The sequence below is a fragment of the Salvelinus sp. IW2-2015 genome, linkage group LG14 (assembly GCF_002910315.2).
Source record: "Salvelinus sp. IW2-2015 linkage group LG14, ASM291031v2, whole genome shotgun sequence".
Lineage (NCBI taxonomy): Eukaryota > Metazoa > Chordata > Actinopteri > Salmoniformes > Salmonidae > Salvelinus > Salvelinus sp. IW2-2015.
Window position 1 is genome coordinate 2,540,412 of NC_036854.1, and position 25,882 is coordinate 2,566,293.

Sequence of the window (25,882 nt, forward strand, 5' to 3'; positions counted from 1 at the left end):
ATTCTGGTTAGAGCCAGTTTGCGCTGTTCTGTGAAGGGAGTAGTATACAGTGTTGTACGAGATCTTCAGTTTCTTGGCAATTTCTCACATGGAATAGCCTTCACGTTTCAGAACAAGAATAGACTGATGAGTTTCAGAAGAAAGTTATTAGTTTCTGGACATTTTGAGTCTGTAATCAAACCCACAAATGCTGATGCTCCAGATACTCAACTAGTCTAATAAAGGACAGTTTTATTGCTTCTTTAATCACGACAACAGTTTTCAGCTGTGCTAACATAATTGCAAAAGGGTTTTCTAATGATCAATTAGCCTTATAAAATGATAAACTTGGATTAGCTAACACAATGTGCCATTGGAACAAAGAAGTGATGGTTGCTGATAATAGGTCTCTGTACGCCTATGTAGATATTCCATAAAAAAATCAGCTGTTTCCAGCTACAATAGTCATTTACAACATGAACAATGTCTACACTGTATTTCGGATCAATTTGATGTTATTTAAAACGAACATTTTTTTAAATAAAAAGGACATTTCTAAGTGACCCCAAACCTTTGAACGGTTGTGTATATACTGCATATTATAGTCTTTTAAGATAGGAAATTAACCACAAGTAGTTAAATAACCCACAGAGTCTCTGTATGGAGAGTGGGACTGAGAGAAAGAGAGAGAAAGAGAGAGAAAGAGAGAGAGAATACTTAAATCCACATGAAGATTCATTTACACTGATACTGAATAAATTATGCAACCAGACATTTCTCCAGCTACAAAGGTGACAAAGTAATCAACCAACTACATCTCACTGTTGCACACGTATACATAACGGTAAGTAATTTGATTTAAAATGATGATAGGGTGTTCAGTACCCTGACGGTTTAGTCTGTACATGATTAAACATTATGGATTTAGCAACAAAAGTTGAAATATTTAATATCAGCCTTATTTTGCAAAGCCACGCACAGTCTCTCTTGGTATACTAGACTATTATCATCCCCACCATTACATTTCCGCAAATACATATTTCATTGCCACCCTCATCACCTGGGGGACCTGTCCCAGACTAACGCAGGGAAAATCGACTAAATCAGGATTTTAGTGGAGCCTGTGGAGCATTATAGAAAAACGGACAAATTGACACATTTATTGGAGACTGGCTTGTTTTCTAAATGATTTACTTGTTCATAAGATAGTGTTAACAGAATGAGAAGTCAGTGTGTAATGATAATAAGTATGTAAGAGAGAAGAGTTTGGCCTAGGGATATATCAAGTATCTCAATCTCATTTGTATTAAGTACTGTCTATTTCAAACTACCATATGTATCCTCTGGTGAACAAGTTTTTTTAACAACTCCAAACCTCCCACAATAATGTAGCAAGGCCATTCAAATGTACATTTGCAAAACAATATGAAATACATAACTTCCATCAATAAATACTCAGACAATTGAAATAATTAGAAAGCGGTAACATATTATTCATAAAATATTACATACAGTGGATTCGGAAAGTATTCAGACCCCTTGACTTTTTCTACATTTTGTTACGTTTATTCTAAAATGGATTAAACAAAAAATGTTCCCCATCAATCTACACACAGTATACCATAATGACAAAGCGAAAACAGGTTTTTATACATATTTGCAAATGTATTAAAAATGTAAAACAAAAATACCTTCTTTACATAAGTATTCAGAACCTTTGCTATGAGAGCTCAGGTGCATCCTGTTTCCGTTGATCATCATTGAGATGTTTGTACAACTTTGAGTCCACCTGTGGTAAATTCGATTGATTGGACATGATTTGGAAAGGCACACACCTGTCTATATAAGGTCCCACAGTTGACAGTACATGTCAGAGCAAAAACCAAGCGATGAAGTCGAAGGGATTGTCCGTAGAGGTCCGAGACAGGATTGTGTCGAGGCACAGATCTGGGGAAGGGTACCAAAAAATGACTGCAGCATTGAAGGTCCCCAAGAACACAGTTGCCTCCATCATTCTTAAATGGAAGAAGTTTGGAACCACCAAGACTCTTCCTAGAGCTGGCCGCCCGGCCAAACTGAGCAATCGGGGAGAAGGGCCTTGGTCAGGGAGCTGACCAAGAACCCGAAGGTCACTCTGACAGAGCTCCAGAGTTCCTCTGTGGAGATGGGAGAACCTTGGAGAAAGACAACCATCTCTGCAGCACTCCACCAATAGGCCTTTATGGTAGAGTGGCCAGACGGAAGCCACTCCTCAGTAGAAGGCACATGACAGCCTGCTTGGCTTTTGCCAAAAGGCACCTAAAGAACTCTCAGACCATGAGAAACAAGATTCTGTGGTCTGATGAAACCAAGATTGAACTCTTTGGCCTGAATGCCAAGCGTCACTTCTGGAGGAAACCTGGCACCATCCCTATGGTGAAGCATGGTGGTGGCAGCATCATGCTATCGGGATGTTTTTCAGCGGCAGGGACTGGGAGACTAGTCAGGATCGAGGGAAAGATGAACGGAGAAAGTACAGAGATCCTTGATGAAAACCTGTTCCAGAGCACTCAGGACCTCTGACTGGGGCAAAGGTTAGCCTTCCAACAGGACAACAACACTAAGCACACAGCCAAGACAACGCAGGAGTGGCTTCAGGGCAAGTCTCTGAATGTCCTTGAGTGGCCCAGCCAGAGCCCAGACTTGAACCCGATCATACATATCTGAAGAGACCTGAAAATAGCTGTGCAGCGACACTCCCCATCCAAACTGACAGAGCTTGAGAGGATCTGCAGAGAAGAATCTCCCAAAATACAGGTGTGCCAAGCTTGTAGCGTCACACCCAAGAAGACTTGAGGCTGTAATCACCGTAATCGATGGTTCAACAAAGTACTGACTAAAGGGTCTGAATCCTTATGTAAATGTAATCTTGCGGTTGTTTTTTTATTATTATACATTTGCAAAAATTTCTAAAAACCTGTTTTTGATTTGTCATTATGGAGCATTTTGTATAGATTGATGAGGGCAAAATAACTATTTAATCAATTTTAGAATAAGGCTGTAACGTAACAAAATGTGGAAAAAGTCAAGGGGTCTGAATACTTTCTGAATTTACATTTACATTTAAGTCATTTAGCAGACGCTCTTATCCAGAGCGACTTACAAATTGGAAAGTTCATACATATTCATCCTGGTCCCCCCGTGGGGAATGAACCCACAACCCTGGCGTTGCAAGCGCCATGCTCTACCAACTGAGCCACACGGGACCACGCCACACTGTATTTACAGTGAATGCACTGTAAATACATTACATGAAGTGCTCAGTTTCTCATTTGAAGTAAGGCATTTAATAATCTCTTATATTTTCAATAGTATAGCATAGAGCTAGAGTTAAACCCAGAAATACTATACTATAAAGATGAAGGTATTTTATGTGTTAAGGGCTCACTTGTAACAGAGAACTGGGTCTCAATGTGAACTTCCCTGTGTAAATGAATTTAAAATAAAATAAGGTAACATATCCTGCATAAATACATTTCATCAAGTGCTCACTTGGAGTAGGGGTGAAGTTGTTTAGTCTTAGCCTTCTTGGAGAGTCCAACCCTGATGGGACGTGTGCATGTTTTCAGAGGCTCCAATCTTTTGGGTTGCTCGGGCTTTCCTGGAGGCAAGGAGACAAGAATAAATACATTATTTAGTACTGTACTTATGTGTGTGAATAGACTACCACCTGCTGCATAAAGTACAGTGTAGTGTACAATATCTAGGCCTAACTCCAGTTAACAGGCCAGATATGTTAGAGAGCTGCTGTCGATAGCATGATGCTCCAAGAGCTGTAAAAGGCCTCAGTGAGTAAATAAATAACTCCAATTACTGAAACGCCTTACTTCAACTAAAACCTTTTACAACCTGCTGATTTTTAACAAAATACTCCCCCCAGAGTGGGAATGTGTACTTACTTTGGTTTAACTGGTCCAGGCATGGGAGAAACATGAACGCAGGAGACCACAGCTTGCATTTCTCATCTGCTCCCTGCCCCCTGGAGTGATCTGTCGACACAATCCAATAATAATACCGTCATGTTAAGGCAGGATTACTCTGTTCGTGTTTTGATAAGCTATCACTGTCCCCACAACAACAACAACAACAAAACAGTTTTTTCTATGGCTGTTATAATTCCATTGTTGCATATAATTTTGGAACGTGTATTGATAGTCTGCAAATTGACAAGAAAGAAAAAAAACACCATCCGATAGGTGTCTGATTGATGCAATAAAAATACAAATACAAACTACTCAGTTAACATTCTTGTTAGGGTTACATCAATAAACTTGTTTTCTGAGACGTCTTTATGCAAGACATTTATCTAGAGAGTGAAGTATCAGACCAAGGTCTTTTGTTAAATGTCGAATCACACCAACCTTTGTGCTTGACTGAAGAGTACATGGAGTCCTCTCCCTCTGTGCCGTGATGGCAGCATTCAAGAGGCACCTCCTGCTCACAGTCAAGGCCCCCAGTGGTACATGTAGTTTCTGGTTCTGCTTGATATGTTTTCAGACCGTGGTCATCATCTCCCATTGATGTGCCTCCACGTGGTTCGTCTTCCACTGCATCCTGGCTGCTTGGACGGTCACTACTACTCCGTCTAGGAGATGAGAGCGATAATACTTTATTAAAGGGATAGTTCGGGATATGAAGGAAGTTCATAAGGAGGTCGTTTCGCGTGCCAACGCTAGCTGATCCCGAAGACTTACGGTCTTTGTGCTAACGCTAGTTAGAATTGGCTTGCGAAACTACCTCTAACTTTCTTCATACTGGATGCAGATACATAAAAATGGTATCCTGGAGTTCACCTGACTCTGGGGAAGTACATAAGAAGCTTAATTACCAAAATCCAAAATTATCCCTTTAATCCCCAAGGGGAAATTAGTTAGTCACACAGTAACCATAATAAAAACAATACAAAACACTCACGTCATTAAATCAGTGTTGTCCTCCTCAGCTCCAGGGTCCCTAACGCTGCACTGTTCAGACGTTGCTCTTTCAGATGATTGATAACCTGCCTCGTCACTGATCTCAAAATACAAACTGAGCTCTTCCATGACCATGTCGAACCTCTCCTTTATTTCAAACTCTGGGAAGTCATGGATTTCAGAGACCGGATGGATGTTTTTGTCAGAGGTGAGAGTTGGGAGTTTTGCCTGAGGGGGAGAATCACACTGGGAAGTTCCACAGAAAAGAATAGAAGATTGGCAAGGCATTTGTGGACTCAATGATGGAGAGATTTGGGGTGAGATAAAGTCGGGGACAGGGACTTCATTAAACTTGGTGTTTTCACAGTGGAAAAATCCCCTCTCAGCTTCCTCTTGGCAATGGTCCTCTTCTTCCTCTGCTATGTCCTCTTCATCACTCTCTCCTGAGTGCATAGTGCCACCAGCACTGTGGTGTTGGAACTCCGTTTTAAACGTTCGACTGGGCGAGCTGCTGAGGAGAGGRCTGTGCTCCAGGCCATTGGTGTCAAGGGGACAGAGCTGGATCTTTTCAAATGTGTCAAACCCAACTGGCACACAGTCAGAGAGAATGTGTGCCGCAGATGGCATGACTGAGACTGATCGGTCCTCCTCTCGGTCCCGTACTGTGTCATCCTCTGGGTTAGAATCTGATCCTGGGACGACAGCATCGTTGGGTACTGAGGTGAAAGGGACCACATGATTGTTTTCAATCTTGAGTAGTGCTTCAGTTCCGTCGGTGTAATCAACTGCTGGACCCTCCTTCGCAGCCTGCAAGCGAACAGTTCCAGGTGTAGCTTCTGCAGGAAGGTGGAGTATTGGTAGGTTGGCAATGTTGCAGAGTTCTCCTTTGGGCCAGTTGTTGATCCACTCACCAGTCATCGCACCAATGACCCCTGTGCTTAGCATGTCACATCGAGGTATCATTCCAAGTTCCTGGTTCACTGAATCAACATGCAGGTCAGTTTCTGTAACACTGTCACCGTTTTCCTGCATTATCCCATTCAGAACTGCGCACTCAGATGGAAAACTAACAGTCTCAAGTGTCTTTAGATAGTCTTTAATGGTAGAAACCTGGCCAGCTGGGTCCCATTCCTCACAAAGGTGTTTTGCTGTGTCAGAACTTACTTCGCTTCCCTCTTCAGCATCATAACTCTCTTCATGGTCAGGAGTGCTGCTGAGAAGTGGCTCCCAATTATGGATCCCCTGGCTGCTTGTGTCATGTGCCTCTGTTGTGCAGCTGCACTGTTCCACCAATAACTGACAGGTGTCTTCATATTCACCTTTGAGTTGGGTTCCATGTTGAGCATCAAAATGTAAAGAGGGCTCCAAAGTAGCATTCCTGACGTATTCAGTCCTCAAGAGGAAATCTTCTGGTTGTGGTGGGTGGAGAGGAGACAAATTATCTTCTGGTTGTGGTGGGTGGAGAGGAGACATATTATATTCTGGTTGTGGTGGGTGGAGAGGAGACGTGGTATATTCTGGTTGTGGTGGGTGGAGAGGAGACGTCGTATCTTTCGGTTGTGGTGGGTGGAGAGGAGACGTGGTATCTTCTGGTTGTGGTGGGTGGAGAGGAGACGTTGTATCTTCTGGTTGTGGTGGGTGAGAGGAGACGTGGTATCTTCTGGTTGTGGTGGGTGGAGAGGAGACGTGGTCTATTCTGGTTGTGGTGGGTGGGGAGAGAGACGTTGGTATTTATATTCATGGTTGCTTGGTGGGTGGAGAGGAGACGTGGTATCTTCTGGTTGTGGTGGGTGGAGAGGAGACATCGTTTCTAGAGCCACTCCGTTGATGTCAGAGCAAACTGCATGTTCGGTTACACTTGCTATCTTGTTGCGATTAACATCAGCTGGCTTTTGACTGAGGTCTGTTGAAACCGACAGTTTCTGTGTTGTGTTGTGATCAACACCCAGTTCACACAAAGTTTCAGCTGTCACAGTGCCAACAGCGTGCCCTAATGTCGGTTCACGGAGATCATCATGCTTAAGACTCATATTGATCTCAGCCCCATCACTCAGTACAGGTCTGTCTAATACCGTATAACAAGTGACAACGGAGCCATCTACATATTCAACTACTGTCTCAGCTGCGGCAGAGCTGTCATTATGCATGAAGTACTCCTTGTTAACTTGGGCTTTTGCTTCTCTATCGCAGACATCTGCATTTTCTCTCACATCATTCTGCAATCTGGCTACATTTCTCTCATTTTTTCCCACTCCTGTAAAGTTCCCAAAAGGTTCAGTTTCAGCATGAGAGCCAGATGACTCGCAGTCCTCTCTGTAATCACTGGGTAATGGGTAACGCCTGGCTTCTTTCTCATAGCAGATACTTTGATTGAATCCATGTTTATCTTCATTCTGAATCTGATGATTATTTTCACCTTCAGTAGATCCTTTGATGAAGCTCATACTGTAAATGGCTGAATTCAGAGCCAGGCTTTCACAGATGTAATCAGGTTCTTCAGTACCGTCACTCACACTTGAGCTGTGGTCGGTTACTGGGATGTGGCTTTCACCATTTTGTTCAGTCACTGTTTCTTCATCTGCTGAGGGACTAGTACCGGTGAGACTGCATTTGAGTGATTTCCCAGGCTGATTGAAATCATGACTTGAGAATGTATCAGTTGTTCCGTCATCAGAAGAGCGAGACTTTGCTGACACACACCCTGCTTCATTTCTAGAGTGAAAGCTGTAAGAAGAGGTGCCTGTTTCACTAAGTGGATCATGTTGCTCATCTAGCCCTTGACATAGACCTTGAGAGTCTCCATCTGTACTGTGAGGACTGATTACACATGACCCTGCGCATGTCTGATTATCTCCGAGAGCTGTACTCTCCTCTTTTCCCATTTCTTCACAATGAAATCCTGTCACTGTGTATTTGAGATATTCATGGTCAGATTTAACTCTATGTGTTTTGTCCTCCTGAAGAATAGGCCTATTCTGCAGTGATGTGACACCATCGTTGTTACGGAAACTCAACGGTTCTGGGAAYTTGAAATGGGTTTTGCAACTGTGTTTGTTTGTTATWGTGCAATCTGTCCTTAGTCGTTTAKGAGACAATGGAGCAGTATCTTCCTCAATGGGAAAACAACCATCTTGTGTGTGTTTATCCATTMCTTTTTTTATCCACTACACCTAAAACAAAGACAGATTTACTGTAAACCTATGTTTTTATTCCAGAGAAAACACATTGAGTAAGATATGTTGTTTATAAAGTGTGTATGGTATATCAAAGATGCAATTCATTTGAGAAACACTTATAGACTGATGAGCTAATGATTACAGAATTAAAAGCAAAGGAAATCTTTTGTAGCTTCTTATTTCAATATGGTTGATAATTTACATGTAGGCTTACGGCAAGTGCAATACATTTGGCCAGCTAAATGGAATACAACATTACTGTATGATTTGATAGTAACTGTACAGTTGAAGTCGGAAGTTTACATACACCTTAGYCAAATACATTTAAACTCAGTTTTTCACAATTCCTGACATTTAATCCTAGTAAAATAATAGAATAGTAGAGAGAATGATTTATTTCAGCTTTAATTTCTTTCATCAAATTCCCAGTGGGTCAGAAGTTTACATCCACTCAATTAGTATGTGGTAGCATTGCCTTTAAATTGTTTAACTTGGGYCAAACGTTTCGGGAAGCCTTCCACAAGCTTCCCACAAAAAGTTGGGTGAATTTTGATCCATTCTCCTGACAGAGCTGGTGTAACTGAGTCAGATTTGTCGGCCTCCTTGCTCGCACACCCGTTTTCAGTTCTGCCTACAAATTGTCGATAGGATTGAGGTCAGGGCTTTGTGATGGCCACTTCAATACTTGACTTTTGTTGTCCTTTAGCCATTTTGCCACAACTTTGGAAGTATGCTTGGGGTCATTGTCCATTTGGCAGACCCTATTTGCGACCAAGCTTTAACTTCCTGACTGATGTCTTTGAGATGTTGCTTCAAATATATCCACATAATTTTCCGTTCTCATGATGCCATCTATTTTGTGAAGTGCACCAGTCCCTCCTGCAGCAAAGCACCACTACAACATTGATGCTGCCACCCCCATGCTTCACGGTTGGATGGTGTTCTTTGGCTTGCAAGCCTCCACCTTTTTCTCCAAACATAACATTGTCATTATGATCAAACAGTTCTATTTTTGTTTAATCAGACGAGGCTTTCTCCAAAAGTGCAATCTTTGTCCCCATGTGCAGTTTGCAAACGTAATCTGGCTTTTTTATGGAGATTTGGAGCAGTGGCTCTTTCTTGCTGAGCGGCTTTCAGGTGTCAATAATAGGACTCGTTTTACTGTGGATATAGTTCTACTTTTGTACCTGTTCCTCCAGCAATTTCACAAGGTCCCTTTGCTGTTGTTCTGGGATTGATTTGCACTTTTCGCACACCAAAGTACATTCATCTCAAGGAGACAGAATGTGTCTCCTTCCTGACGCGTGTATGACGGCTGAGTGTTCCGTGTGTTTATACTTTGCGTTCTATTGTTGTACAGATGAACGTGGTACCTTCAGGTGTCTGGAAATTCTCCAAGGATAACCAGACGTTGTGGAGGTCTACAATTTTTTCTGAGGTCTTGGCTGATTTCTTTGATTTTCAAATGATGTCAAGCAAAGAGCACTGAGTTTGAAGTAGGCCTTGAAAATACATCCACAGGGATACCTCCAATTGACTCAAATGATGTCAATTAGCATATCAGAAGCTTCTAAAGCCATGACATCATTTTCTGGAATTTTCCAAGCTGTGCACAAAGTAATGTCCTAACTGACTTCCAAAAACTATTGTTTGTTAATAAGAAAATTTGTGAGTTGTTGAAAAAATGAGTTTTAATGAGTCCAACCTAAGCGTATGTAAACTTCCGACTTCAACTGTATACTTCTTTCAGCATTTACAACCAACTGCTGAAAATGGAGCTTTGCACCCTGAAAATACATCAAAGCAGTAGTTGATTCCTATGACTCACCTGTCAGTGAAACCAAATCTCAACAGATGAAAGGTACTTCAGCAAAAACCTTCAAAGCAAAATATATAATCATCAGTTACTGTATTTTAATACAGTAGCACTGAATAAACAAACGTCCATATACATAATCTATGTTTACATAACATTACAGCAGGTGAGAAACAGTTTAAATATGTAACCAATGTAAATTGTATGTATCTGATTTCCATTAGTGATGAGTCTTTCGTGAACAAACTGCTCTATTTGAACGGATCTTTTTGGTGAATGTCGGGAATCGAATCGCATCGGTGAAAGAGGCGTTAATTTGGCTCCCTGATTTGCATAGTGCTACTACTTTTTGAGCTCAAAACAACGTTTTTCTGCAACTAAGTTACAAAATAATTATCTAATTATCCTCACTTCAGAAACAATAAATTGTGCGGAAAGCGCGTCAATCTGGTCCACGCATAAGCAATAGCTGACCATCTAATAATATGGCCAGGTAAAAATCTATTTGAATTTCATGATCTGACATACTGGTAGCCTCACTTTTGGTATTTACATCGGAGATTTGCAATTTGTTCATGGTTCTAGTTCGATTTTAACMATTTTCAACGAAGAGCTGTTTGGGAGCCAAAGGAGCCGGCTCCCCGAAAAGACTCGGAATGCCCATCACTAATTTCCATTTGCTATTGTACAGTCGTGGCCAAAAGTTTTGAGAATGACACAAATATTAATTTTCACAACGTTTTCTGATTCAGTGTCTTTAGATATTTTTGTCAGATGTTACTATGGAATAATGAAGTATAATTACAAGCATTTCATAAGTGTCAAAGGCTTTTATTGACAATTACATGAAGTTGATGCAAAGAGTCAATATTTGCAGTGTTGACACTTCTATTTCAAGACCTCTGCAATCCGCCCTGGCATGCTGTCAATTAACTTCTGGGCCACATCCTGACTGATGGCAGCCCATTCTTGCAAAATCAATGCTTCGAGTTTGTCAGAATTTGTGGGTTAAAAAATATCTATGTTTTGTTCCCCGAGCCACTTAGTTATCACTTTTGCCTTATGGCAAGGTGCTCCATCATGCTGGAAAAGGCATTGTTTGTCACCAAACTGTTCCTGGATGGTTGGGAGAAGTTGCCCTCGGAGGATGTGTTGGTACCATTCTTCATTCATGGCGGTGCTCTTAGGCAAAATTGTGAGTGAGCCCACTCCCTTGGCTGAGAAGCAACCCCACACATGAATGGTCTCTGGGGCATCCGGAAAAAAGCTTGTCCGGAGAAGACAAGGTGAGCGCTACCATCAGTCCTGTGTCATGCCAACAGTAAAGCATCCTAACAATCGGAAAGGGGATTCATCAGAGAAAATGACTTTACCCCAGTCCTCAGCAGTCCAATCCCTGTACCTTTTGCAGAATATCAGTCTGTCCCTGATGTTTTTCCTGGAGAAGTGGCTTCTTTGCTGCCCTTCTTGAGACCAGGCCATCCTCCAAAAGTCTTCGCCTCACTGTGCGTGCAGATGCACTCACACCTGCCTGCTGTCATTACTGAGCAAGCTCTGTACTGGTGGTGCCCCGATCCCGCAGCTGAATCAACTTTAGGAAATGGTCCTGGCGCTTGCTGGACTTTCTTGGGCGCCCTGAAGCCTTGTTCACAACAATTGAACCGCTCTCCTTGAAGTTCTTGATGATCCGATAAATGGTTGATTTAGGTGCAATCTTAMTGGCAGCAATATCCTTGCCTGTGAAGCCCTTTTTGTGCAAAGCAATGATGACAGCACGTGTTTCCTTGAAGGTAACCATGGTTGACAGAGGAAGAACAATGATTCCAAGCACCACCCTCCTTTTGAAGCTTCCAGTCTGTTATTCAAACTCAATCAGCATGACAGACTGATCTCCAGCCTTGTCCTCGTCAATACTCACACCTGTGTTAACGAGAGAATCACTGACATGATGTCAGCTGGTCCTTTTGTGGCAGGGCTGAAATGCAGTGGAAATGTTTTTGGGGGATTCAGTTCATTTGCATGGCAAAGAGGGACTTTGCAATTCATCTTATCACTCTTCATAATATTCTGGAGTATATGCAAATTGCCATCATACAAACTGAGGCAGCAGACTTTGTGAACATTTATATTTGTGTCATTCTCAAAACTTTTAGCCACGACTGTACCTTCTGAATTTAATTAAAAAACATATGAATAGGCTGCCACCACAAACACATCGTTTTATTATTGAACAAAAGGCCCCGCTTTGWTTTGGTTCAAAATCTAAATTTATACAAAATGAAGAGCCGTTTTAGATGGATTCAGATAATAATGTCATTATTGACATCCCTGACAAGTTTTTGAAAATAATAGCTAGCAAGCCTAGCTTGCTAACTAACTAACTTTAGTTACCCTACCAACCAAACTAGCTAGCTCGTAATATTGTAAATGTGTATAGTTTGTAAAATACAAGTAGCTATCTACAATAATAGCGTTTTCACAACCCRACACTTATTTGATGACTTACCAGAGAAACCTTTTACAGATTCAAAACAAAGTAGCTAGCTAACGTTAGCTATTTAGCCATTATTTTTTTTGCGAAACTGAACGCTGTGGTCTGTGTTGTGCTGATGCTGCTGCCACCACCAGCTGTTTTGCTGTTTGGCGCGAAATGTTACTAGCGAGTGCGTGCGTGAGTGAGTCAATGAAGGTAWGTAAAACCCTTGGCGCCAGATATGCTGTAAGAATAGATAATCAGCCTAACTTTTGGTAGTGGCAGCCTTTAAAAAAAATAAAAGCATAAAGAGATGCTTTGTTACATTATCAGTCGTTATTTTTTGACTGTTCAAAYGCTGTTGTTCCTTTTGAAAGTAGGACTGATTTGATAGTAATGGCAGAATATAATCAATAGGCATAATAGCAGATTGACAGCATGTAGTAGGCCTACCCCTACCACCAGGATCTGGGGAATGTACTTTGATTTTAATATATTTTGCGATTTATATTCCTATCATAGGCTATATATGTTGACAATGACCCTCATGAGACTGCACATTTAATCCACATAAAAATAATTCTACTTCACAGATAGCATAGGTGCAGTAGAAGGCGTATTCCYTTCCTCATGCGCAAACTCAAAAAACACCCCACCAAAACAGTGGTCCATTGCATGCCTGGCATCAACCACTCTGTGTGAGGGAGACAGGGAGAGAGAGAGTCGTGATACACACGGTCTGACGCTGCKCTTCATTGTATCCTCAGCGAGCGTGTGTGTGTGTGTGTGGACGGTCCTACTTGCAGAATCCTTGGAACTGCATCAGTGATTTTCGACGAGGCTCRTTTCTTCCCAAGAAAACCCCACCACAAGCCTCGACAAGACGTTTGACTAATAGTCTCTGTCCGCACATATAACCTATTCTGAAGAAGAGAGCAAAGACCAGTTAACTTCGCACTCTTGCAAGGTAAAGATGTTTTATTTATTGTGGATTACAGTAAAATGCATAGTGAAACTTTCCCTCTATTCAATTATGATTTGTAAAGATAATCTTTATAAGTCATTGCTAGATACATTATACTACAAACTAATACACTTGTATTAAATAATTAGGTTAGGCTAGATGTATTTTACATTGGGGAAGCATGGCCCAATCTTCTTAAGAGGCTATATCATAATGGATCAACAGCAGGACTGCAAATCATATAATTTCATATTGTAGGCTATTTATTAAGAGAATACAGAAAACAATAATGTCAGTTATGGCTCTTTATCTCCCAAACAAATAGCCTGGTACTGAATGGGGCGGGAGTGGTTTAGCCTACTTCACTGGTGGATTTTTCAAAAACAAAAGTATCAAGAGTAGCCTACAACTAGAAAAAGGCTACATGTCAATAGATACAGTTAATGTGTGGTGTTGTTTTCATTAATTTGCCAAATGCAATATATGACATTTTAAAATGCAATTGTAATGTGGCATTTTCCTCTGAGCTTTCTTTCCTCTGTTGTGGTTCTGATGTAGTGCTTAGGGGATGCTGCCTCGCTTCTGGCACGTTTGTATGCGCTCACCCTGGCTGGGCTCGCGCTGGCTGGGCTGCAAGGATGGAACCATTTGATTTGCCGGGCGATGCTAGTTTAGAAACAAATGCATGCGTGGCATGGTGAAATTATGATAGAAATAATCCCAAAATTGAAAACTGACTTTTAAATGTAGATTTGTTTTATATCATATGTTCTTTCATCTTAGACTGATATATTTTCTTAAAACCATGCTCTTTTTTGTGGTAGTGCTAAGAAATCATGATTGCAAGATTTGCAGTGCATATGAAACATGTCATCGATAGTGCTTGAATGTATAGATCTGAGCATGTGTTAATGTATGTGTGGGTGTTGTACTTCACTGGATTTTGACTCTCAAGGTCATTCTCTATTGGAAAATGATGGAAAAGGAACATGCTGTTACATTATGTGGCTGGTCAGTATACAGAGAGAGGAGGACTATTAGTTCATATTAGAGAATCAGCTGATGGCTATACTTTGGTTAGTGGAGTTTAGCCAGTAACCAAAAGGTTGCTGGTTTGAATCCCTGAGTTGACTAGGTAGGAAATCTGCCAATGTGCCCTTGAGCAAGGCACTTAACCATCATTGCTCCTGTAAGTCTCTCTGGATAAGAGCGTCTGCTAAATTACTAAAATGTACTAAGAGGCTGCCCTAAGATCCTTAGAAACATGTACTATCTATTTGGCCCTGTCTCAGTGTACTGAGCGGATGACAACATGCTGCCCTCTGCAATGCACTGCAGACTTACTTCTTTGTAACCGAGTGGCACTATCTGGGTCTTTTGTCACCACTAACACGACTGCAGCAGTAGATTCAGACTATGATTTCAGGGAATTAGTCATTGTCAAGTAAAAACATTTGGCAGGTAGCCTAGCTGTTGAGCTTTGGGCCAGTAACCGAAAGGTTACTGGATCCCATCCCTGACAAGGTACAAATCTGTCGTTCTGCCCCTGAACAAGGCAGTTAACCCACTGTTCCTTGGTAGGCCGTCATTGTAAATAAGAATTTGTTCTTAACTGACTTGCAATTTCCATTTTTTATTCTTCACATAATCTCTTCTCCTTCACATCATTACATTTAAATTTGAGTCATTTAGCAGATTTACAGGAGCTCCAGGGCACATCGACAGATTTTTCACCTAGTCGGGGATTCAAACTAGCAACCTTTCGGTTACTGGCTCAACGATCTTAACCACTAGGCTACCTGCCGCCCCATCTCTTTTACTCCTCCCTCCATTCACCTTTACATTGCATTTAACACCCATTCACTCATTGTCTGATGATGCTGCTGCTCTGAAATGCACCTGTAGGGAAGCAATAGAGACATTTTCCTCATCAGCGTAAAGCCTACTCCGCCGCCTAAGTCTCTTGACAACGGTGCTGTGTTCGAGTGCAATGCAAAACATGAGACTGGGGCATACAGGTGCACCTCTTGGAGCAGTCTGTACTCTGCTCCTCCGCCATTGTGTGAATGGAAGACCTTTTAAAGTGTCACACCTCTGAGTGGAGTAGCCCGGTAGTGGATTATACATGCTCATCATTGCTCACATGGGACTGATCTGTCTGGTGCTGCTGCTGCTGTCTTGAGGCCCATACTTCATTGAGAGTGACAGCACGTATTGTGACAAGGAAAATGTCACCAGTTTATATGTCTCAGAACATAGGCTACTGCTTGCTTCGAGAATACAGCACCATCTATCCCTGGATGTTTGTCTTATGGGTAACTATGCTAACAACAACACAGCTTATTTTGGAGATGTGCTTTGACTATCACTGTCAATATGTTCACTGGTTGCTGCAATGCTGGGTCAGGAGAATGATCATCTTATGTTTTCTTACACTGCTAGGCTACTACCTTTGCATGTTCATAACATGGTCCTCTGTGTGTGTGTGTGTGTGTGTGTGTGTGTGTGTGTGTGTGTGTGTGTGTGTGTGCTGTGTGTGTGTGTGGTGTGTGTGTGTGTGTGTGTGTGTGTGTGTGTGTGTGTGTGTGTGTGTGTGTGTGTGTGGTGTGTGTGTGTGTGTGTGTGGTGTGTTGTTCATAGTGTGGTCCTGTGTGTGTTTCATAGCATGGTCTGTGTTGTTCATAGGCATGTCGTGTGTGTGTGTGTGTGTGTGTGTGTGTGTGTGTGTGTGTGTGTGTGTGTGTGTGTGTGTGGTGTGTGTGTGTGTGTGTGTGTGTGGTGTGTGTGTGTGTGTGTGTGTGTGTGGTGTGTGTTGGTGTGTGTGTGTGTGTGTGTTCATAGCATGGTCCTGTGTGTGTGTTCAGTCCTCTTGTGCCCTAGTTAATAAGGATCCAGAGGTAATTGACATTAGAGGCATGGAGATAGTAATGGCTGGATGGAAATGAGAACTATCCCCCCCAGCCTTTACTAGGCCTATACCATGGCCAGATTGATAGCCCACTGAGCTAAAGCATAGACATGGTTACTCATCACGAGAACACAGTTCTCCAAACTACGTCCACTACTTTGGGTACTCAGAAGGTGTGCTTAGAGTTGATATCTGTTCATTTTGATGATTTGTCATTAGAGTACAATCTCATTTCATGACATGAAAGTTCCAGAAATAGAGTAAGTAGAATGTCTTCTTCAGTTATTCTAAGAACCACAAGAAGAACATGATAGAGTTGTTTTTGGGGAAGGCAATCAGTATGTGCTTGTCAGAACTGCAAATGTGTCCATGACATAAAAATGGCAAGGGGCCTGGTGATGGTCTTTGATGTAGCCTAACAATCGCTACCTTGGCTTTCACTGAAGCCTTGTCACTTGGGTCAGCATTAAATAGAATATATTRCAGTAATTAATTCACATTATATACACTGAACAAAAATATAAACGCAACATGCAACAATTAAAAATATTTTWATTAGTTACAGTTGATACAAGGAAATCAGTCAATATTAAATAAATTCATTAGGCCCTAATCTATGGATTTTACATGACTGGAATACAGTTATGCATCTGTTAGTCACAGATATCTTAAAAAAAGGTAGGGGCGTGGATCAGAAAACCAGTTAGTATCTAGTGTTAGCTTTTTGTGCTTAGGGAACATTTCTGGGATCTTTCATTTCAGCTCATGAAACATGGGACCAACTTTTTACATGTTGCGATTATATTTTTGTTCAGTGTAATTAACTCTCTCGTTCTGGCTCATGCTGCTTCCTCAGTACAATGAAAGAGTATGGGACATGGGACAGAGTATTTGTATCATAGCTACCTCACTCACTACAATGAAAGTGTATGAGACTTGACATCAGGGTTGTTTTGCCCCGCTCGTCAGTGCGAGCCAAGGCGCAGGTGATAGTGAGTGTACCCTCTACGTCTCAGGGGAATAGGCCATTGTACGCTGAGGTAATCTCCAAGGACAAAGAGCATCTATCTACTGCACTCCATAGATCAGAGAGGCTGACGTCCAGTTAATGTATCAGGCAATCTGAGGCCTCGCCTTGCACTAGGCTAGGTATTCTATTGGTGATGTCACACCGTTGTTATTCAGTTTTGTTCTGTGGCTAGCTCGCAATCTCTATCWTTGTTTTTGTTGATGGCAATGTGATTGTGATTGTCTCGCTTGTCATGCATTGGGTTTTACCTCTAAACCATGAAATTCAATTAAATGATTTTTCGTTCTGAACTCTGTTATTAAGCGTTCGGTGTTGGATGAATAATCATTTTTTCTGTGGTTGTTTTCCCCTTAGCATAGACAAAGTTAAAATGCTGCATGTAATTAAATCATCATCTGCAATGTATTATCTTCTAGAGAATACTCTTCGTCATATCTGTGATAATTCAATCAGAAATAATAGAATTGACCCTTTAAAGTGCTAGTCGTTTGTTTGCTACAGGATGCACCTAATTAATTGATATGGCCTTTCCGATGGTATCATATAATCTCTTTGTTTAATACGAGCAGAATGAATTTGAGCTCTTTCCCCCTTTTACATGAATCTAGAGTACTAAGAATTACACAACCATTACACATTGACAATAAAATCTCCAGATTTCAGATCTGCTTTCTCCGCTCGGGACCTTTTGTGATTCAGTGAGAGCATTGGTGACTAGTGAAAGGGGCCAGATTTTCTAAATGGTAAAAGTCACATTGTAGCATTGGATCTGTTGGCATGCTCATTATGCTAATGACAGGGTGCTTAATGAACTAATCTGGCTGAATTAGAAGCAGTGTGTGTGTGTGTGTGTGTGTGTGTGTGTGTGTGTGTGTGTGTGTGTGTGTGTGTGTGTGGTGTGTGTGTGGTGTGTGTGGTGTGTGGGTGTGTTGTGGTGGGTAGTGTGTTGTGTGTGTGTGTGTGTGTGGGTGTGTGTGTGTGTGTGTGTGTGTGTGTGTGTGTGTGTGTGTGTGTGTGTGTGTGTGTGTGTTAGTGTGTGTGAAGCAGTGTGAGCTGGGCTGGATACAGAGGCTGGGGTGCAAACAGCTGCAGGCTGTGGAGATAGGGCTAAGGCTAAGCAAAGGAGATAGGGCTAAGGCTAAGCAAAGGAGATAGGCTAAGGCTAAGAAAATGAGATAGGGCTAAGCAAAGGAGATCGGGCTAAGGCTAAGCAAAGGAGATTGGGCTAAGCAAAGGAGATAGGGCTAAGCAAGGAGATCGGGCTAAGGCTAAGAAAAGGAGATAGGGCTAAGGCTAAGCAAGGAGAGATAGGGCTAAGGCTAAGCAAGGACATAGGGCTAAGCAAAGGAGATAGGGCTAAGCAAGGGAGATCGGGCTAAGGCTAAGCAAAGGAGATTGGGCTAAGGCTAAGCAAAGTGGGCCGAAAGGGAATTAGACACAAAGTCACAATTATGGCATCAGATCACAAAAAACAAACAACTCGGGACACAGCCTAAACATCTCAAGGAATTGCTGTTGGATACACTCGTTTGCTAGTTCAATCTCCAGTGGTCTGACCTGGTGCATGTTTGTTGTTGAGTGATTGTAGATACTTAGGCGGAGCAGAAGTGATGGCATATACCTTTATTTCCAGACAACCATGGCTTTATTTTTGTTTTAATTATACAGAAGCGTTGGTGTAGCAGCCAGCTAAGGAGAGGTAGGCTACTCCCTAGTCTATGTAAGATCTATCAATGTATCAAACGTCTTGGGTTAAAACATAAGACAATCATCGAAGCTATCCAGGAATATTCTTAGATCATCTGTGTTTATTCATCCCTGGTGCAGCCAAATAGAGACATGGATACAAATCCCACAACATTAGTGTTCAACATTATTACTTTGCCCTAAATATCACATAATCCATTGGATTGAGGTGATTTTTKATACATTACAGCCATTTTTAGCTACAGCTGGGTTGAGGTGGTGTTTAGAATATAATTACCCGTGCTAGAAAATTCTCCTTTCTTCAATTCAAGCCTGATGAATGACTTTGCTGATACCTTTTAGAGATTTCTGTCAATGTTAGTCCAGACTGCCACAGGTATTTAACCTGTTCTGATAGAAAAATGATGTGTTCCATTCATTCTTTCCATACTTTCCAAAGTAATCAGGCACCATTCTTTCTTTCCATACAGACATTCTCAAAGAATAACTTTCCATTACTTTTTCTTCCTCTGACATTCTAAAATAATTCTCTTGCCATTCTTTTACAGATAAAATGGGAGCGAAAAACAGCAAGCTGACCCCAGAGGTGATGGAGGATCTGGTAAAGAGCACAGAATTTAACGAGCACGAGCTGAAACAGTGGTACAAAGGCTTCCTCAAAGACTGCCCCAGTGGACGACTCAATCTGGACGAGTTCCAACAACTCTATGTGAAGGTAGCTACAGAACACTGTCACTCTGCCAACATCTAAATGCACCCTATTCCCTATAAAGTGCCCTACTTTTGGCCAGAGCCCATCAGGATCTCATCAGAAGTAGTGCACTATATAGGGAATAAGTGAGCCATTTTGGATGCACCCTGTCACTTTGACAACATCTGCACAGACATGCCAACATCTGCACAGACACAGACCCTTTTATCAGCAATATCTCCATAGAGTAGAGTAGAGTAGAGTAGAGTAGAGTAGAGTAGAGTAGAGTAGAGTAGAGTAGAGAAGAGTAGAGAGGAGAAGAATAGTACACTCTTTATTGATGCGATAGGCCAATTGGTTTAGCAGTGGATTGAAATACACAAGGATAGATATAGGACCCCCAAGGCTTGGTAGTTGAGGAAGTGATGTCGTACAACATTCTTTCAATTTCTCCACAAGTGAATGTGTTCAAAAACCATACAACTCAATACTCTACAGAAATGTTGAGAACTAGCAGAAATGCAGAGGTTTTGGAGCTTTGTAAGTATAACAGAAGCATATGTCATCGCAGTGGCAARGCAATCAAAACAACTTGATCCTATGGCAAGCTCAATAACAGTACTGTAATTAGTAACGAGTACATTACAGTATGTGATATCACCCTCCTGTCTTATTCGTTCCCTCAGCTGTATCCATTATGTTATTCTTTCCCTCCTGTATCCGGGCAGGAAACTAATCGACGGTGAAGCAACTCAAGAACAACTCAAGAGCACTTTGATTATAATCTCCTTTAATATTTATCTCCTCATCTTTAGAGGGGCTCGGGGAGAAATTATTATTCACAGGCCATAAGGTGAGAAGAATTATATATTTTCTAGTMCTAAATACAGATAGGTTTAATGAAACTTTCAGTTAATTTTATATAGGTAAATGTAATCTTTATAATCTTCTATTTAAAGAATTGAAATAAGATTGTTAAGATCTTATAGCTACAGCCATGTATGAATATTGACCATTAGTGAAGTATCATGYGTCCTGGAGTGTAGATTTGTTGTTAGTGGATGACAGTGCCTTCAGAAAGTATTCACACCCCTTGACTTTTTCCACATTTTGTTGTTTTACAGCCTGAGATTTGTGTCACTGGTCTACACACATTACTCCGTAATGTCAAAGTGGAATTATGTKGTTAGAAATTTGTACAAATTCATGAAAAATTAAAAGCTGACATGTCTTGAGTCAATAAGTATTCAACCCCTATGTTATTGCAAGCCTAAATAGGATAAAAAATGTGCTTAACAAGTCACATAATTTGTATTTATTTTTATTTAACCTTTATTTAACTAGGCAAATTGTTATTTACAATGACGGCCTACCCCGGTCAAACCCTAACCCGGACGACGCTGGGCCAATTGTGCGCCGCCCTATGGGACTCCCAATCATGGCCGGTTGTGATACAGCCTGGAATCGAACCAGGGTAGGTAGTGACGCCTCTAGCACTTAGATGCAGTGCCTTAATACACATTATGGTGTGTTGTGTGTAGATGGGTGAGAGARAAATTCTATTGAATCAATTTTGAATTCAGGCTGTAACTGTCACGACTTCCGCTGAAGTCGGTTCCTCTCCTTGTTCGGGCGGCGTTCGGCGGACGACGTCACCGGTCTTCTAGCCATCGCCAATCCACTTTTCATTTTCCATTTGTTTTGTCTTGTTATCCCGCACACCTGGTTTACATTCCCTCATTATTTTACGTGTATTTAACCCTCTGTTCCCCCCATGTCTGTGTGTGGAATTGTTTGTTGTTACGTGTATGTGCACGTCAGACTGGTTTGCGCCGGGTTATGTCAACCCGTATTTGTTTATTGTTCTTAGTGCCGTGTGTCTGTTCGCCGTAATAAAGGGGCTCCGTTTGGCTACCCAATTCTGCTCTCCTGCGCCTGACTTCCCTGCAGCCAGCTACGCATACCTTACAGAATTCCACACCCGAGTATGGAGTCAGCAGGAGCAGGTACCTCTGGTAGCGGAGTCGAGGAGCGCGTCCGGGAGCACACGGCGTTGATTCACCATCTCGGCGCCGCCATTGACCGCGTCGTCCAGACGATGGACCGCTGGGAGAGACAGGGAGYCCCTCCAGCGCCCCCACCAGCACAACAGGGGTCTCCACTACTCACCCCCTCCACACCCAGTTTGCGCCGGGTTATGTCAACCCATATTTGTTTATTGTTCTTAGTGCCGTGTGTCTGTTCTCCATAATAAAGGGGCGCATACCTTACAGTAACAAAAGCAAATTTGGAATAAGTCAAAGGGTATGAATACTTTTTGAAGGCACTGTATAGCTACTGACATCCTAACTCTGGTCGGTCCTCTCAGGAAATGCCCCATAWTGAAAGATGTAAAACCATGTTAGAGAGTATCTAAAGGCATGGCTAGAAATATCAATGCACCTAATTCCCTATCGGTCAAAGTCAAACGTTGTGCAYTCAAGAGGGAATAGGGTGCCATTTTGGGACGCACACCTAGTCTGCATTAGCTAAGAGGCTTTAGAAAACGCCACAAGACAAAGACACATAACCAAATATCTGTGGTGTAGGCCTACATGTACACCCTCGTAGCCCCAATTGGGGTTCTTTGTGACAGGCTGACAGCGTGTATGAACATCTACACGCTGGAGACCGTCTTACTATAATTGACAACCAATGCATTGAGTGCACTGTGGATGAAACTGATGTACCGTACAGAGTGGTGTTCCAAAGAGGTCTCAGAGGCTGATGGCTGCTGGCGAGTTAACCTTTCGCAGCGTCATATTGTGTTTCCAGGCAACAGGATATCAGTGAAAGGGTTTTATTTAAATCCAAAGGCTCTGATAGTGAGAACATTGATTACCTCACATTAGCTGGACAGACTGTTCTTCTGAAAAGGAATGGTGTGTGTGTGTGTCCCCGCGTTCACTTGTGTGTGTCCCAATGGGTGTGTGTGTGTGCACTCATGTGTGTGTGTGTGCATGCTCCCTCACGTGTGTGTGTGTCCCAATGATGTGCGTGTGTGTGTTTGTGTGTGTGTGAAGGTATGTTCGGTGTGACTTAGGTAATTTCAGTGACTGTGAGTGAGGGGGTGATCAAATCAAAATCTAATCTAATTTTATTGTCACTTGCAGATTGTATTGCGGTGTAATGTAGAGGTCGACCGATTATGATTTTTCAACGCCGATACCGATACCGATTATTGGAGGACCAAAAAAGCCGAAACYGATTAATCGGCWGATTTTTATATATATATTTGTAATAATGACAATTACAACAATACTGAATGAAATATGAACACTTATTTTAACTTAATATAATACATAAATACAAATCTATTTAGTCTCAAATAAATAAWGAAAGATGTTTGGTTTAAATAATGCAAAAACACAGTGTTGGAGAAGAAAGTAAAAGTGCAATATTTGCCATGTAAAAAAGCTAATGTTCAAGTTCCTTGCTCAGAACATGAGAACATATGAAAGCTGGTGGTTCCTTTTAACATGAGTCTTCAATATTCCCAGTTAAGAAGTTTTAGGTTGTAGTTATTATAGGAATTATAGGACTATTTCTCTCTATACCATTTGTATTTCATATACCTTTGACTATTGGACATTCTTATAGGCACTATAGTATTGCCAGCCTAATCTCGGGAGTTGATAGGCTTGAAGTCATAAACATCGCTGTGCTTCAAGCATTGCGAAGAGCTGCTTGCAAACGCAGAAAAGTGCTGTTTGAATGAATGCTTATGAGCCTGCTGCTGCCTACCACCGCTCAGTCAGACTGCTCTATCAAATATCAAATCATAGACTTAATTCTAATATAATAAACACACAGAAATACGAGCCTTAGGTCATTAATATGGTCAAATCCGGGAACTATAATTTCAAAAACAAAACGTTTATTCTTTCAGTGAAATACGGAACCGTTACGTATTTTATCGAACAGGTGGCATCCATAAGTCTAAATATTGCTGTTACATTGCACAACCTTCAATGTTATGTCATAATTATGTAAAATTCTGGCAAATTAATTACGGYCTTTGTTAGGAAGAAATGGTCTTCACACAGTTCGCAACGAGCCAGGCGGCCCAAACTGCTGCATATAGCCTGACTCTGCTTGCACAGAACTCAAGAGAAGTGACACAATTTCCCTAGTTAATATTGCCTGCTAACATGAATGTCTTTTAACTAAATATGCAGGTTTAAAAATATATATTTGTGTATTGATTTAAAAAAAGGCATGGATGTTTATGGTTAGGTACATTGGTGCAACGACAGTGCTTTTTCGCAAATGCGTTTTTGTTAAATCATCACCCGTTTGGCGAAGTAGGCTGTGATTCGATGATAAATTAACAGCCACCGCATTGATTATTTGCAACGCAGGACAAGCTAGTTTAAACTAGTAATATCATCAACCATGTGTAGTTAACTAGTGATTATGTTATTATTGTTTTTTATAAGATAAGTTTAATGCTAGCTAGCAGCTTACCTTGGCTCCTTGCTGCACTCGCGTAACAGGTGGTTAGCCTGCCATGCAGTCTCCTTGTGGAGTGCAATGTAATCGGCCATAATCTGCGTCCAAAAATGCCGATTGTTATGAAAACTTGAAATCGGACCTAATTAATCGGCCATGATTAATCGGTCGACCTCTAGTGTAGTGAAATGCTTGTACAGTGCAGTAATTTCAAAAAATTGACAAAAATACACGCAATACCCAACCTAAAAGTAAAGAATGGAATTAAGGAACATGGTACAAACATTGATAGAAGGGAGATCGGGGCAGTCGGCCGTGACATCATGCCTTTGATTCGTTCACATTCCATCCACCTGAGCCAACTGTCCAGATGCCATTTCTGTCACTGCTAAATACTGACTTATTATATGTCTATTGAGTCCCAGTGTGCTCAAATAGGCTAGGTTTAAACAGGGTTAAATCTTTATTTTCAGTCTCTTCCTTTTCATTTCAACTGCGTTTGTAGTGGTAATAATTTTGTCTGCGTCAAGGGAGTGAACGCTTTTTGAGTGAGCACAATATCAGTGCATGTTGAGGGCTTTGGGGCTTTTTTCCCCCTCTGTGGTGGTAGATTCTATTTCTATTCTACGTGTGTAGCTCCGTACCAATGAATTCCAATTATAGTTTTCTAGACTGAACTCAGAAATCGATCAGCTGTATAGATTGAGTTGCGCTATTGTGAGCACAATGAACTGCTAGCATGTTTGTTTTCAACTTAAGCTAATGAGTGTTGACGGCAGGGGGTGTCTGGACTGGGTTTGGAATGGGATACATTGAAGTAAGAAAGTGTACAATTTAGAATGTTGGACTAGTGGTTTAACAGCAGACAAAATGTCAGTGGTAGTATCATTAAAAAAGGTCATTATGGTTGGTGATTATTACGTCATTGGCTTCCATCAAAACACGGGTGAAAACACGTTGCTCTGAGCTGAATTTCAGTCTTGAAGGAGATGAGTAGTATGTAATCCCAGTGTACAGAAGATACTGTACAACTACATTTTCAGTGACATTTTACTTTTGAGTTTTAAGTAGATGGTGTGGCATTCCACACGCACGCACGCACACACACACATGGTTGGTGATTATTACGTCATTGGCTTCCATCAAAACACGGGTGAAAACACGTTGCTCTGAGCTGAATTTCAGTCTTGAAGGAGATGAGTAGTATGTAATCCCAGTGTACAGAAGATACTGTACAACTACATTTTCAGTGACATTTTACTTTTGAGTTTTAAGTAGATGGTGTGGCATTCCACACACACACACGCACACACACACACACACAGCACACACACACACACACACACACACACACACACACACACACACACACACACATCACACACACACACGACACACACACACACACACACACACACAACACACACACACACACACACACACACACAACACACAACACACAGAGAGAGAGCCTAGGGTCATGGTGATGACAGTAGTGTCAGGTAATGACTGGGCTGCCAGTGTGTGTTTGGTCTTGTTGTGATGATATAGATGTTACTGTGTCATCAGTGATAAGTTGCAGAGTAATGGACTTAATGTATGGTTCTGCTGAATACAGCTATCAGACTGTAATTGGCCTGAGGGAGCATATGCACGGGGTTGTACAGCACCATGCAGAAGACTTTATAGTGACAT

General features: G+C 41.6%; 1 protein-coding gene across 1 annotated transcript in view; it reads left to right on the plus strand.

The window, feature by feature from the left end:
• Window positions 1-13,098: 13,098 nt before the first annotated feature.
• Window positions 13,099-25,882, plus strand: part of LOC111972507 (visinin-like protein 1) — a 44,869-nt gene continuing 32,085 nt past the window's right edge. Inside the window, exons 1-2 of the mRNA XM_023999505.3 lie at window positions 13,099-13,363; window positions 19,554-19,720. Coding sequence (XP_023855273.1) covers window positions 19,559-19,720 — 162 coding nt within the window. The 5' untranslated portion in view covers window positions 13,099-13,363; window positions 19,554-19,558. The remainder of the gene's footprint in view (window positions 13,364-19,553; window positions 19,721-25,882) is intronic.